This window comes from Natator depressus, chromosome 20 (assembly GCF_965152275.1).
Source record: "Natator depressus isolate rNatDep1 chromosome 20, rNatDep2.hap1, whole genome shotgun sequence".
Classification (NCBI taxonomy): domain Eukaryota; kingdom Metazoa; phylum Chordata; order Testudines; family Cheloniidae; genus Natator; species Natator depressus.
The window spans coordinates 16,485,994-16,500,362 of record NC_134253.1 but is presented as its reverse complement, the minus strand read 5'-3'; the positions used below and the strand labels follow the sequence as shown (position 1 = coordinate 16,500,362).

The 14,369-nt window shown below is 45.8% G+C and overlaps 1 protein-coding gene across 1 annotated transcript in view; it reads left to right on the top strand.

The window, feature by feature from the left end:
* Window positions 1-13,539, top strand: part of LOC141975304 (maestro heat-like repeat-containing protein family member 2B) — a 101,487-nt gene extending 87,948 nt beyond the window's left edge. The window contains exons 2-6 of the mRNA XM_074935602.1: window positions 2,781-2,876; window positions 3,776-3,880; window positions 11,062-11,185; window positions 12,637-12,746; window positions 13,534-13,539. Of these exons, the coding sequence (XP_074791703.1) occupies window positions 2,781-2,876; window positions 3,776-3,880; window positions 11,062-11,185; window positions 12,637-12,746; window positions 13,534-13,539 (441 nt within the window). The remainder of the gene's footprint in view (window positions 1-2,780; window positions 2,877-3,775; window positions 3,881-11,061; window positions 11,186-12,636; window positions 12,747-13,533) is intronic.
* The last annotated feature ends 830 nt before the right edge of the window (window positions 13,540-14,369 follow it).

Genomic DNA, 14,369 nt, shown 5'->3' with positions numbered 1-14,369 from the left:
TTTTTTGGGAGGGGCGGGGAGGAATTGTTAGGCAGCTCCGCCCATGCAGACCCTGTCTGACCCCTAAGCTCTCCCATTCAGTAAGGCACATCTGCCCCTGTCTCCATGTGTTCCTGCACACCCATGGGTCCTTGCACCCCCGTCCATGTGTCCCTCCACTCCCACTCAGAAACCCACTCCCCCGCATCCCCATGTGTGTTAGGGGGCTTATTCCTTCACCCACTTACTTCCCTGGTCCTTCTCGCATGAACAGAGAGCAACAATACCCGAAGTCCAAAGGTGCAAACAATTCGATGTTTATTGGGTGAACTTCCAGCAAGCATGATTTCAATTTCCTTCCTTAGTGTCCCCCTTCCCAGCTCTGACACCACAGAGCCTTACAGCTGTGTCCCTGTTCCCATTCCTGCCCTTAGCCAAACATGATTCCAATTTCCCCAGCCCCATTCCCTGTTCCCATTTCCCCCTTTAGCAAAACATGATTCCAATTTCCACACCCCCATTCCCTGTTCCCATTTCCCCCACCCACACACCCACCCCCTCACCTCCTGATTGACTGCAGACTATCTAGTAAAACTTGACTTCTGCTTAGCTATACCTTAACCAATCCTTTTCCTGAAATTTAACTAACCAATCCTAACATATTGTAACATGATTATGTAACCAATTATATCCCACCACCTTAATTAGTTTACACCCAGCAAAATTAATTATACAGCAGAGAGAAACAATCACAGAACCAGACAGAGATTATATAGACAAACAATGGGGAAATGGGGACTACAGTGATAGAACAAACACAGAAATGAGGATTTCACATCCCAGCTAGTGATAAGTGAGTTCTTGCCAGACAGGATGCTATCAAACTAAGTTTCCTTTTACATCTTCTAGGCCCTTCCCTCTCTGCTCCATATTCACCAGCCAGGCCATTTTGAGGATGTGTGTTATGTGGGACTATAGACATTGCTAATAGCTGTTTTGCATTTCGTTTTTCAGGTGCTGGGCATCGCTCTTACAAACAAGGTAAATTCTAAATAATCTGCCCTCAGCTCTTGCCTTTTCTATCCACAAGTTGCTTGTTTAAATTGCACAGAGCTTGATTTCCTTGCTACATCAAGCAGGAGTCCTGGCTGCTCTGGTGTAAGTGGCCCTGGATTTCTTTCATGAACCTGGGTTTTCTCTTCTTCTGAGGTGGGTGCAGAGCCAGGGTCCTCTGCCTTCTGGAGTCTGTGGACACCTCTCTCCTCTCCTGAGGCTAGATTTAATTCCTGATCTTTATCTTCTGGACTCTGGTTCTTCTCTCTGTTTCTCATCCACATCCTCTTGTTTCTCCTTCTGGATTATGTAGGCCATGCACCTAAAATTAACCCTCATCCAGAATGTCACGGAGATTAGCTGTGCCATTTTGGAGACCAGAGACTCCCAGAAGTTCAACTTCTCTTACAAACTGGAGCTCCTTGGCTACATGCTGGTGAGTGATTAGGAGCTTTGAGGACTGAAGTACAAAGGAGTTTGTTGTAATGTCATAAGACTGGTTTTCCAGGTAGATGTTGTTTTATCCATTGGCTGTGACTGTACCACTGCAGTCTCATAAGCTACCTGCATGGCACCCAGAATGCTGCTGGGTCCACTCTGAGCTTGGCAGGGATGCCGACCTATTGTGGGCTGTAAGTGGCAGGAATGGCTTGCGTCTGGCGAGTTATCTTTCTGTCCTCTGTATAGCCTGCAGATGGCCCTACGGTCCATTTCTGAGGCAGAGAGCCTGCCGAGCACGGTGTCTGTTTATTACAGGTCTGGCATATGGCCCTGTTTCAGGGTGTGAGAGGAAAGCCTCTCTGCCTTTCAAATCCATTTCCCATTTTTTTCATTTCCCTATTCATGCATTTCAGGAGTTCATTAAAAAGGAACCACTGGATTCCCTGGCATCTCCAGTTCGCTACAAGGCAATTCTTGCCATTAGACATCTGAGGTAGGCTATTTTCTGCCATATTTCCTGGCACTGTGACGTCGTCTTTGTTAGTTCATGAGTGCCAGGTTGGGAGCAGTTTGATGCCTGCCGGGTTTGGCTCACATGCTGCTCACCAGCAGAACTTTAGTTCTTGAGGGTTTGAATGTGTCCATTTGGAGGTTTGTGCTTGAAAGACACAAACTTGGAGGTTGTGGGGCATGCAGTACAATGCAGGAGAGTTCAGATGGGGAGGGAGGTGTCTGGCTTGCTGGCAGGGGGAAGGAAGCTTGTGGGTTTCTCTAAAAAGGGAACTTGAAGCTTTAGCTTTACTTCTCGATGAGCCAATACTTAATAGAGGTGCAAAGAGGTGCTCAGCTGCAAAGTGAAGGGTTGTTTGCATTTGGGGTTTTAGATTGAGACAATTTCCAGTCATTGGACCCATTTCTTTTACTTGGAGGTGGTACTGAGTCTAATGCATGACTTTTCTCTCTCTCTCTTTCTTCTGCCAGCAAACTCAAACCGTCTTTGACCTTGAAGGAAAACCGTGAGCTCCTTCATCAGTGTTTCAAAAGTTTGTTTCCCCTCCCTCCCTTGGAGAAGATGATGAAAGAGGAAGGTGAGACAGCAAAGGATGCTCTGCCTATACAGGTACGTGACAACAATTCTCCTCAGGCATCATCCACTGTATTTCTGCCCAGCAGGCACTGGGTGATGGCAGTCACACATGGCCTCCCTGGCAAGGTTATGGTTAGCTTTCCCCAGTCCCGCCCCCCCCCCCCCACACACACACATAAATTATCTGTGCTGAGCCTCACTCCTTCTCTTCTGGTTTCAGTCACTGTACGTAGAGTCCTTGGAAGCCCTTGGCAAGCTAATGAAGACTTTGCTGGAGGAAGAACCAACCGCACACTGGTTCCAGGAAATGTTTCAAGTGAGTAGACCATTGAACCATGGTGGAGATTGTTTGTTTGTTTGTTTGTTTGTTTGTTTGTTTGTTTGTTGTGTTACTGCAGGGAAGAGTCAGAGATTTAGGGGGTCAAGCTTCAGTTGTGGAGGAATTTTCCACAATGGAGTGAATTGTCGGGGGAAAAAGCACCAAATTCTTCCTGGGATAAGCAGGCATGTGCCCCGCTGAAATCCACAGAAGCTATGCCATTTTATGCCAGGGCTGGATTGGGACCAACTTCTTACAATGTAGTTGACACTACTTGGACCGGCAAGAAAATCACCACTGCAGTAGCCAAATCCAAGAGAACCAGTTGAAACTGATCACTTCTTCAAAGAGGAATTCATTCATATTGAGTTAAGCCCTGTGTATGGAAACTCATCCAGAGGAGACTTCCTGTTCCTCAGACATGAACAGAATATCCTGAAGAGCTGAGGGGTGGGGAGTTTGATGCACCTTCAGTATAAAAATGAAGTTCTAAAAGGAGCTGGGCTGGGGGGGACTTCTCTGCTCTTCTTCAAATTAATAAAAAGAAATGCTCCTCTCTGTCATTTGGCCACTCCACGTGGGAGAAGTTGCCCAGGAAACAGAACACAGCAGCAGACATCAAACAGCATGCAATGTGGTAGACAGCTCCCATCAGACAGTCTACAGGAGACATCACGTACACAGGCCCAGATTCATCTCTCATGTAACTCCTTTGGCTTCAATCACTCAGAGGTGAATCTGGTCCCTGGGACTTCCATTAGACATGTAATTCCTTCGCTCCATGGAGGTCGGATGCTTTGGAGAGGGATTTTAGTGACAATTAAACCTGTTTAAGAGGAACTTTGGGGAGGGATTTTCTGGTACTAACTCTGTCCATTCCCCTGCTCTACCAACAGCTACTAGAGACATGGCTCCGTTCAGAGAAGGAGTGGGAGAGAGAAAGGGCCTTGCAGGCCACCATCCAGCTGCTGACTGCCTATCAAGAGACAGTTCATAGCACAGTGAGTATAGCCTTCCTCTTCCTTGAGCTGACTTCCCTGCTTATATCCGATCTGACACTCAACGCAAATGCATGAAAAACACTTCCAGGGCAGCAGCTGGGATCTCAAAGTGACTAAGATCCCTCTGCTTCCATAAGAGAGAGGTTTACACAACAATGCTGTGACCACACTCCGGGAAGACTGCAAGAAGTAAAGGGCAGACAATCCCCCAAACCGATGGCTTATTCTAGAATTACATTCACCAAGTCAACAGCAAAAGACCTTCCACCCTAGTTAACAAAATGCCAAACACGGTCCCCTTTTGGCATTCCAGACCTAAGCTCCCATCTAAACAGCCCAGTCTAATATAGTGAGGGGTTACTGAAAACCTGATTCACCATATGTGAGGTTCACCCATCATAAAAGACCAGATGCTGATCCCCAGGTCAATGTGAATCTCAGGTCTTTCCCAAATAGCATGCTGCCAGCCAATCCTTAATAACTAAATTGAAGATTTCTTCTTAAAAGAAAGAAGAGAGGTACAAATGGTTAAAAGATCAATATCCATATAAGTGACTGTCAATGTTCATAGTTCAGGATCACAACAGTGATGGAATAAGCTGCTGGCTTGTACAAGTCTCTCTGGAATCATCCAAACAGATCAGAATCCAAAGGCAGCTTAGATGTAAAGTCTGTTAGTTTTTCCATGCATTTTCCAGGTTCTTTCAAATGATGATTTGGAAGCTCTCTGTCTTATGGCTTACACTTTCCCTGTTCAAAGTTTCAGCAGACTAGAGATGACAGGATGAGGCCCGAGCCTTCTCTTTTCTAGCTATTCTAGCAGGCTGACAAGCCTACCTCACAAAAATGGTTACAGCAGGACCTTCCCCTGAGAAAGACTAGGCAATGCAGATCGCCTCCTGTACTTGGCTTTGAAGCTAATCTTCTATTGCGTGTGCATACACAGTAAACTAGTTACTCATTCGCATAAGGTGATTAGCCGTTCTTCCATTATAACACAGAGAGTTAAGCTGAAGACAATGTAGAAATTATTAGTTTCCTGCAGTATCTTACATCTTTCATTTTAAGGTTAACTGAACACCTTGCATACATAATGAAGACCTGAAAGGGAATGAGCATCTACAAGCTAATTTGGTTACATAGTGAAACTTCTAACCGCGTATAGATCAACACAGACAAATAGACTTAGCATCTATTGTTCATTTTTGAATGAGTTGATGTTTGCTAGTCTAATCCATCTCTTTGAAATTCACATGCAAGTGAACTGTCTTGATACAGGGGAAGTGCCTCTTGTTAAGTAATTATGGGTCATACACAGGTTGCCTGGTCTGCCAGCGTCACAAATGCATTCTTGGTTCTTATGCTCCCAGGGTGGTAAAGGAAAATTTCTATTTAACCAGCTAAGAACATAAAACATAAGAATGGCTAACCTGCCTCCCGCAAAAGAATGGTTCATCTGGCCCAGTATCCTGTCTTCTGACTGCATTGTGTGAAGAAATGCTTCCTTTGGTTTGTTTTAAACCTGCTGCCTATTAATTTCATTGGGGGACCCCTTGGTCTTGTGTTAGGTGAAGGGCTAAATAACACTTCCTTATTGACTTTCTCTACACCAGTCATGATTTTATAGACCTCTAGCATATTCCCTCTTAGTCATCTCTTTTCCAAGCTGAAATGTCGCTCTTTTTTTAATCTCCCTTGGGTGAGAAGTTATCCCATAGGCCTAATTTTTGTTGCTCTTCTCCGTATTTCTTCCCATTCTAACACATCTTTTTCTGAGATGAGATGACCAAAACTGCACGCAGTACTCAAGGTGTGGGGGTCCTGTAGATTCATACTGTGGCATAATGATATTTGCTGTCTTCTTATCGATCCCTTTCCTAAGGGTTCCTAACATGTTGTTAACTTTTTTGACTGCATGTTGAGCGGCTGCTTTCAGAGAACTGTACACAATGACTCTGAGGTCTCTTTCTTGAGTGATAACAGCTAATTTAGACCCCATCCATTTCTATGTACAATTGGGATTATGTTTTCCAATGTGCATTACACAGTACAGTACAGGAATCAGGGGCACAATGTTACCAGATGTGCCTGTTACTTTGGGGTAGGCTCATTGATTAGGGTTACTCTTCTTGGGGGCGGGGTCTGTAATTCTATTACTGTGCTGCTTATGTCACTTGTGTGTTCCTATGGAGCTCTACTCCTTCCTTCTGCAAGTGCCCTCCCAATGGAGCTACCCTGCAGGACCTCGGTTCCCCAGGGCTGGGTCCCTCCAGCCCTAGAACTAGATGAACACGCACGCACACACTAGCAGAGCAAGTCTGAGCGGACCAGGTCCATCAGCCCTCTCCAGCTGATCCTCTCGTATGTCCCTGTACTCAATGGGCTGGGTTAAGCAGCACTTTCAGCTGCTCCCCTGTCAAGGTTCCTCCCCCACTCTGAACTCTAGGGTACAGATGTGGGGACCTGCATGAAAAAAACCTCCTAAGTTTATCTTTACCAGCTTAGGTCAAAACTTCCCCAAGGTACAAAATATTCCACCCTTTGTCCTTGGATTGGCCGCTACCACCACCAAACAAATACTGGTTACTAGGGAAGAGCTGTTTGGTCACGTCTTTCCCCCAAAAATACTTCTCAAAACCACAAGGTTTGGTAAAAAGCCTCACCAATTTGCCTTGGTGACTACAGACCCAGACCCTTGGATCTTAAGAACAATGAACAATCCTTCAGTTTTCTTACAAAAAGACTTTTAATAGAAATAGAAGTAAATAGAAATAAAAAAAAATCCCCCCTGTAAAATCAGGATGGTAGATACCTTACAGGGTAATTAGATTCAAAACATAGAGAACCCCTCTAGGCAAAAACCTTAAGTTACAAAAAAGATACACAGACAGAAATAGTTATTCTATTCAGCACAATTCTTTTCTCAGCCATTTAAAGAAATCATAATCTAACACATACCTAGCTAGATTACTTACTAAAAGTTCTAAGGCTTCATTCCTGGTCTATCCCCGGCAAAGACAGAATATAGACAGACACACATACCCTTTGTTTCTCTCCCTCCTCCCAGCTTTTTAAAGTATCTTGTTTCCTCATTGGTCATTTTGGTCAGGTGCCAGCGAGGTTACCTTTAGCTTCTTAACCCTTTACAGGTGAGAGGAGATTTCCTCTGGCCAGGAGGGATTTTAAAGGGGTTTACCCTTCCCTTTATATTTATGACATCCCCTCTTATGTGCCCCAAGTTTAACACATCCCTATCCCACTTTCACGTTACGATTGTACTGGTAGTAACCCACTTCATGAGCAAACCCCACAGTATTTTTGGGCGCTACCGGGATCTTTAGCTTAGGTAAAAGAAGGGTTGCTGCAGAGTAAATGGGGGAAGCGTAAAATACAGAGTAAAATTTGGAGAGAGAGAGAGAGAGAGAGAGAGAGAAGCAACCAGCTGAACCATAAAAGTTATTTATTGAATAATAGTGATAACTACACAAGGAGGGCTAAACAAACATAATGGTTACATTTGAAAGGTTAATACCTGAGGAAGAAAAGAAAACGGAGGGGCGAGGGGGGGGGAATCTCACCCACTCCATGAGGCTTGAACTCGGCGGGGTTCCCAGGTGATGGTGGTAGCTCAGGGTCCTGAGTGCTGGAGACACTATGACGTGATTGGAATAACAGAGACTTGGTGGGATAACTCACATGACTGGAGTACAGTCATGGATGGTTATAAACTGTTCAGGAAGGACAGGCAGAGCAGAAAAGGTGGGGGAGTAGCACTGTATGTAAGGGAGCAGTATGACTGCTCAGAGCTCCGGTACGAAACTGTGGTAAAACCTGAGTGTCTCTGGATTAAGTTTAGAAGTGTGTGCAACAAGAGTGATGTAGTGGTGGGAGTCTGCTATAGACCACCGGACCAGGGGGATGAGGTGGATGAGGCTTTCTTCCGGCAACTCACGGAAGCTACTAGATCGCATGCCCTGATTCTCATGGGTGACTTTAATCTTCCTGATATCTGCTGGGAGAGCAATACAGCGGTGCATAGACAATCCAGGAAGTTTTTGGAAAGCGTAGGGGACAATTTCCTGGCGCAAGTGCTAGGGGAGCCAACTAGGGGGGGCGCTTTTCTTGACCTGCTGCTCACAAACCGGGTAGAATTAGTGGGGGAAGCAAAAGTGGATGGGAATCTGGGAGGCAGTGACCATGAGTTGGTTGAGTTCAGGATCCTGACGCAGGGAAGAAAGGTAAGCAGCAGTATAAAACAGACCCTGGACTTCAGGAAAGCAGACTTCGACTCCCTCAGGGAACAGATGGCCAGGATCCCCTGGGGGACTAACATGAAGGGGAAGGGAGTCCAGGAGAGCTGGCTGTATTTCAAGGAATCCCTGTTGAGGTTACAGGGACAAACCATCCCGATGAGTCGAAAGAATAGTAAACATGGCAAGCGACCAGCTTGGCTTAATGGTGAAATCCTAGCGGATCTTAAACATAAAAAAGAAGCTTACAAGAAGTGGAAGGTTGGACATATGACCAGGGAAGAGTATAAAAATATTGCTCGGGCATGTAGGAAAGATATCAGGAGGGCCAAATCGCACCTGGAGCTGCAGCTAGCAAGAGATGTCAAGAGTAACAAGAAGGGTTTCTTCAGGTATGTTGGCAACAAGAAGAAAGCCAAGGAAAGTGTGGGCCCCTTACTGAATGAGGGAGGCAACCTAGTGACAGAGGATGTGGAAAAAGCTAATGTACTCAATGCTTTTTTTGCCTCTGTTTTCACTAACAAGATCAGCTCCCAGACTGCTACGCTGGGCATCACAGAATGGGGAAGAGATGGCCAGCCCTCTGTGGAGATAGAGGTGGTTAGGGACTATTTAGAAAAGCTGGACGTGCACAAGTCCATGGGGCCGGACGAGTTACATCCGAGAGTGCTGAAGGAATTGGCGGCTGTGATTGCAGAGCCCTTGGCCATTATCTTTGAAAACTCGTGGCGAACGGGGGAAGTTCCGGATGACTGGAAAAAGGCTAATGTAGTGCCAATCTTTAAAAAAGGGAAGAAGGAGGATCCTGGGAACTACAGGCCAGTCAGCCTCACCTCAGTCCCTGGAAAAATCATGGAGCAGGTCCTCAAAGAATCAATCCTGAAGCACTTACATGAGAGGAAAGTGATCAGGAACAGTCAGCATGGATTCACCAAGGGAAGGTCATGCCTGACTAATCTAATCGCCTTTTATGATGAGATTACTGGTTCTGTGGATGAAGGGAAAGCAGTGGATGTATTGTTTCTTGACTTTAGCAAAGCTTTTGACACGGTCTCCCACAGTATTCTTGTCAGCAAGTTAAGGAAGTATGGGCTAGATGAATGCACTATAAGGTGGGTAGAAAGCTGGCTAGATTGTCGGGCTCAACGGGTAGTGATCAATGGCTCCGTGTCTAGTTGGCAGCCGGTGTCAAGTGGAGTGCCCCAGGGGTCGGTCCTGGGGCCGGTTTTGTTCAATATCTTCATAAATGATCTGGAGGATGGTGTGGATTGCACTCTCAGCAAATTTGCAGATGATACTAAACTGGGAGGAGTGGTAGATACGCTGGAGGGGAAGGATAGGATACAGAAGGACCTAGACAAATTGGAGGATTGGGCCAAAAGAAATCTGATGAGGTTCAATAAGGGTCCTGCACTTAGGATGGAAGAATCCAATGCACCGCTACAGACTAGGGACCGAATGGCTAGGCAGCAGTTCTGCGGAAAAGGACCTAGGGGTGACAGTGGACGAGAAGCTGGATATGAGTCAAGAGTGTGCCCTTGTTGCCAAGAAGGCCAATGGCATTTTGGGATGTATAAGTAGGGGCATAGCGAGCAGATCGAGGGATGTGATCGTTCCCCTCTATTCGACACTGGTGAGGCCTCATCTGGAGTACTGTGTCCAGTTTTGGGCCCCACACTACAAGAAGGATGTGGATAAATTGGAGAATCCAGCGAAGGGCAACAAAAATGATTAGGGGTCTAGAGCACATGACTTATGAAGAGAGGCTGAGGGAGCTGGGATTGTTTAGTCTGCAGAAGAGAAGAATGAGGGGGGATTTGATAGCTGCTTTCAACTACCTGAAAGGGGGTTCCAAAGAGGATGGCTCTAGACTGTTCTCAATGGTAGCAGATGACAGAACGAGGAGTAATGGTCTCAAGTTGCAATGGGGGAGGTTTAGATTGGATATTAGGAAAAACTTTTTCACTAAGAGGGTGGTGAAACACTGGAATGCGTTACCTAGGGAGGTGGTAGAATCTCCTTCCTTAGAGGTTTTTAAGGTCAGGCTTGACAAAGCCCTGGCTGGGATGATTTAACTGGGAATTGGTCCTGCTTTGAGCAGGGGGTTGGACTAGATGACCTTCTGGGGTCCCTTCCAACCCTGATATTCTATGATTCTATGATTCTATGATCAGTCAGGAGATGGAATCCCAGTGGAACTGATGCAGAGTTTGGGTCTATACATCAGAACCCTTACTTGGGCATAGGTAGGGGGGTTTGTAGAGAAAATACAGTGGTTCAAGGGAGAACACTAGATTTGTTTATGGGTAAACTGATGGATTTTCAAGGGTTTTCTTTAGGCTAGACAATAGGAGCTGATCGCTCTTGGGTATGGGTGGTGGTTTTTTCCAGGGAGCTCACAAGACAACTAGGCTGCTTCAGTATTTTAGGATAATAAAGATTTATTACTAGAACTGGTCTGATAATTGCTGAGCTAGGTGTGTGCAGGCGTAGGTTCATTAGCATCTGGAGCAGGGATTCCCATGATGCAGTGCGTCCCTGCTTTTCTGGTCCCAGAGTTCAGTGCGGTTCTCTGTTCCTCATTCTTCATGCTAATTCCTATCCCATCTTTCATGCAGATGAGGCTAGGGGAGTTGTCTCTGTTCTTCATTCTGTATGCAAATGGAGATGTCTTAATCTTGTCACCCTTCTCAGGAGGGGTCTAGGTGTGTCTCCCAACACCCTTCATTGTTCTCTGCAAGCCTTTTCTCTGATGGGTTTTGGTTCCAACAGAGACTGGTGGGGGCGGGGGGTGTCTTTCATGAGTCAGACAGGCTAGATACTGCGCCCTGGTTCCCCAAAAACACAGAGCTGACTGGTCTGAACAATAAGGATGGCAAGTGAAGTCTAGTCCAACTGGAGACCATTCATTCTTTGTTCTTTTTTCATTAGACTCAGGGAACTTTTGATCGGTTTGGATCTCTGATTGGACTAAGAGCACCATACAGCTGTGATTCGCTGGCCACGTCCCGTCAGTGGGTGGTTGACTGTATCAGCTGCCTTCTCTGTATACAAGGTGAGGAGACCATTAGCAGGTATAAGGAATTCTTCACCTTCTTTCACTGTTGTAATGTCCATTTGTCTGCCTATCTAGTTCTTTCTGTCCTGTCTGTTGTCGCTTAGATAACAGAATGGTGGGCATCTTGTAAATACCTCATTAGAAGAGAAGATTCTGATGTGTAAAGAGCCTAGCACACGTTTGGGAACTGTACAACTAATAAATGGTCTGCATACAGGTAGATAAGTGCTAAATTCCTTCGGGCTGGTCTACACAGGGACACTAAGGAAAGTTAATCCAAATGAACTAAAGGTGTCCATTTAAAGTGCATGAGGTAAATGGCATTAAACACATGTGTGGATGCTCGGATTCTGAATTAAAATGGGCCTTATTAATTGTAGTGAATTCCATGAATGAAACTAACCTGAATGAAGGCCACTTTAATTCTAAATAAGTGTGTCCCCATAGGTATTTAATGAAGTTTAACTAATGCATTTTGAAAATGAATGTGGATTAGCTTTCTTGAATATCTCCATGGAGACAAGCCCTTGGTACTAAACATTTTCATTCTCTTTCCCCTGCCACTGGCTGGATTGGAGGGGTTTCCTGGAATAATTCTGTAAACAAAAAGTTCTTCCAGCAGCCCTCTGTCATGAGCATTCAGAGCTATTGGAGTAAGTAGAGGCCATTTTTCCCCTCTGTGAAAGAGTAGGATATTCTTTTCACCTAATGGTTAGATGTTAAAGGATAGAACTTGGTTATCGTTTAAGGCCATTTCCAATGAGGGTGACCAGACAGCAAATGTGAAACCTCGGGACAGGGGGTGGGGGGGAAGAGGAGTCTATATAAGAAAAAGACCCCAAAATGGGGACTGTCCCTATAAAATCAGGACCCCTGGTCATCCTATTTCCAATTATTCTTAATCAGTCCTAAAAACAGTGTTGGTGATTCAGAAACAGAATAAAGGACTCCAACCTTTGAATGTACGACATAGTAATCCCAGCATTGTTTAGAAGTGACTGATGAGCCTGGGTTTCTTGCTGAAGTTTTTTGTCTATCCCCGTCTCTTTTACAAGGAGAGTTTGGGGGAGGGATTCACCTCTGAACTGGAACCTCTGATCTACCTGCATGAGTTGTACTTGAATAGGAGCTGAGATGTAAATAGTGAGAGCAGAGAGACTACTGAAACCAGACACCCACAGAAAGCTGCTCCAAGCTGAACACAGAGCTTGTTCAATCCTGGATCATTCACAATAACATACCACGACTGGTAACGTTCAGACATTTCAGGGTGTAATCCCGACTCCATTCCAGTCACCAGGAGTTTTGCCATTGACTTCAGTGGGGCCAAGATTTTACGCTATGCTGATGACAACATAGCACATGGATCCTCCCGTATGAAGAACCATGCAGTAGGGGTTCAGTTTCCTTCATCGTTACAGTACTTTTTCTCCTTTTCTCCACTCCAGGCCAGTCCATATACCTGGGCTCAGCAGAGGAGGAGCTGAGATGTCTCCGTGAAGCACTAACAGCTCCAGACCCCGAGGCTCTGTTTCAGGCATCTTCCAAAATGGCCAGGGTAACTGACTCAAAAAGCTTGTGCGGATGTGCGAGTGACCGGGCACCGTTCATTTGACATTTGCTCTTTCATGATGCCTTTCCGTACTCGGAGCGAGCTGTGGGAGCGGGGCGTTGGTTGCTAGTAACCAGCAAGATGCTTTTCATAGATGTGTGCTCTGAATGCCACGTAAAAACCAGATTCCACAGAACGTTGCACACCCATGAAAATGCGCACGCGGATGCACACACATGTACCTATCCAGCAGGGCCGGCTCTTGCTTTTTCACTGATCCAGAGCGGTGAAGCACAAAAAAATAATGAAATAAAAGAGCCCCCATGCCGCCCCAAGATTGGCCGGAACACCGCCCCTTGCAATCTGCCGCCCCAAGCACGAGCTTCCTCGACGGGTGCCTGGAGCCGGCCCTGCCATCCAGCCATCCAGGAGAAAAACTGTGTTAGTGGAACATCAAGCTGAGAAACCACCCAGGATTCATTCTGTCACCTTGTGGGTTTGCCTTCGCCGATATTTGTTTGCATGCCTCTCTTGACTGACTTCTATGTGCTGTAAAAAGATGCAGTGTATGTAAGAGACTACAAAGGGGAAACTTACCTCCTGCATATCCAGTACAATGTTGTGCTAACTATGCAACAGAGTCTTTGCCTCTAACCTGATATCATTAGTGTAGAAGACAAAAATGTAGTCTATAGACTAGAGAGAGAATTGTAATCCCAAATGGCGAGCTAGACAGGAGGCTAATTCACCATTTGCTGATGCAGGTATATATATTTTTTTCCGTTTTTAAAAGTGCTAGAGCCAAACATCATTGCGGTCTCTCCTGGTTTTGATTTGTTCCCAGGTTGTTAGTAAGTACTTTCCCTCCGAACAGGCCACTGACTTTACTGAGGCCACATTGGGTGGTCTGCTGTCTGCTAGCCCCACCTGTGCCACGGCAGCTGGACTGTGGATGAAGATCATCCTGAAGGAGTGTGGAGATGCCATGCTGGACAAGGTAAAACTGGGAACTGGAGAGCTTTTCTGCCTAAACTCTAGGCTTTTTGATCTTTGCCCTCATGTGTAAGGAAGAAAAATCTTGCTGTTTCTCCCCCTCGGACATAGAGTCGATTCCATCTCTGTTCCTACCCTAAGATAGGCAATGGCCGAATCAACAGCAGTAGACCGAGATAATCCAAGGGAAAAGGAAGATGGTTGGTTATTTATTGGTCTAGCTTGTTGCCACAGTATTCAGCCAGGAAAGGCTTGAGAAAACAGACTCTGGGGAAAATACAAGAAGACAGAATGACTGGCACTTGGAGGCCTCCAGGTATTAGGAGGCCTATGGCTAAGGGCTACATGGATTAAAAAGAGCACTGGGCTATTGCCACCCTCTTGCCAGGTTTCTGAGCCTGGGCTCCAGCCCGAGCAGGAACAGCTCCACTTTTAGCCCCATCGTGCAAGCCCCACAGGCCCAGGTTGCCCTGAGCTCTGAAACTCAGTGCTGTGGGATTTTTTTGCTGTGTAGACCTACCCTCCCTTTAAGAAGAGAAGGAGGGAGGGAGAAAACTCTATTGTCTTTGGGATCCACTATTTATATGCCTTATTCTGGAGCCCAGTGCATTAGAGCTAGATGAAAGGAGCTCTCCA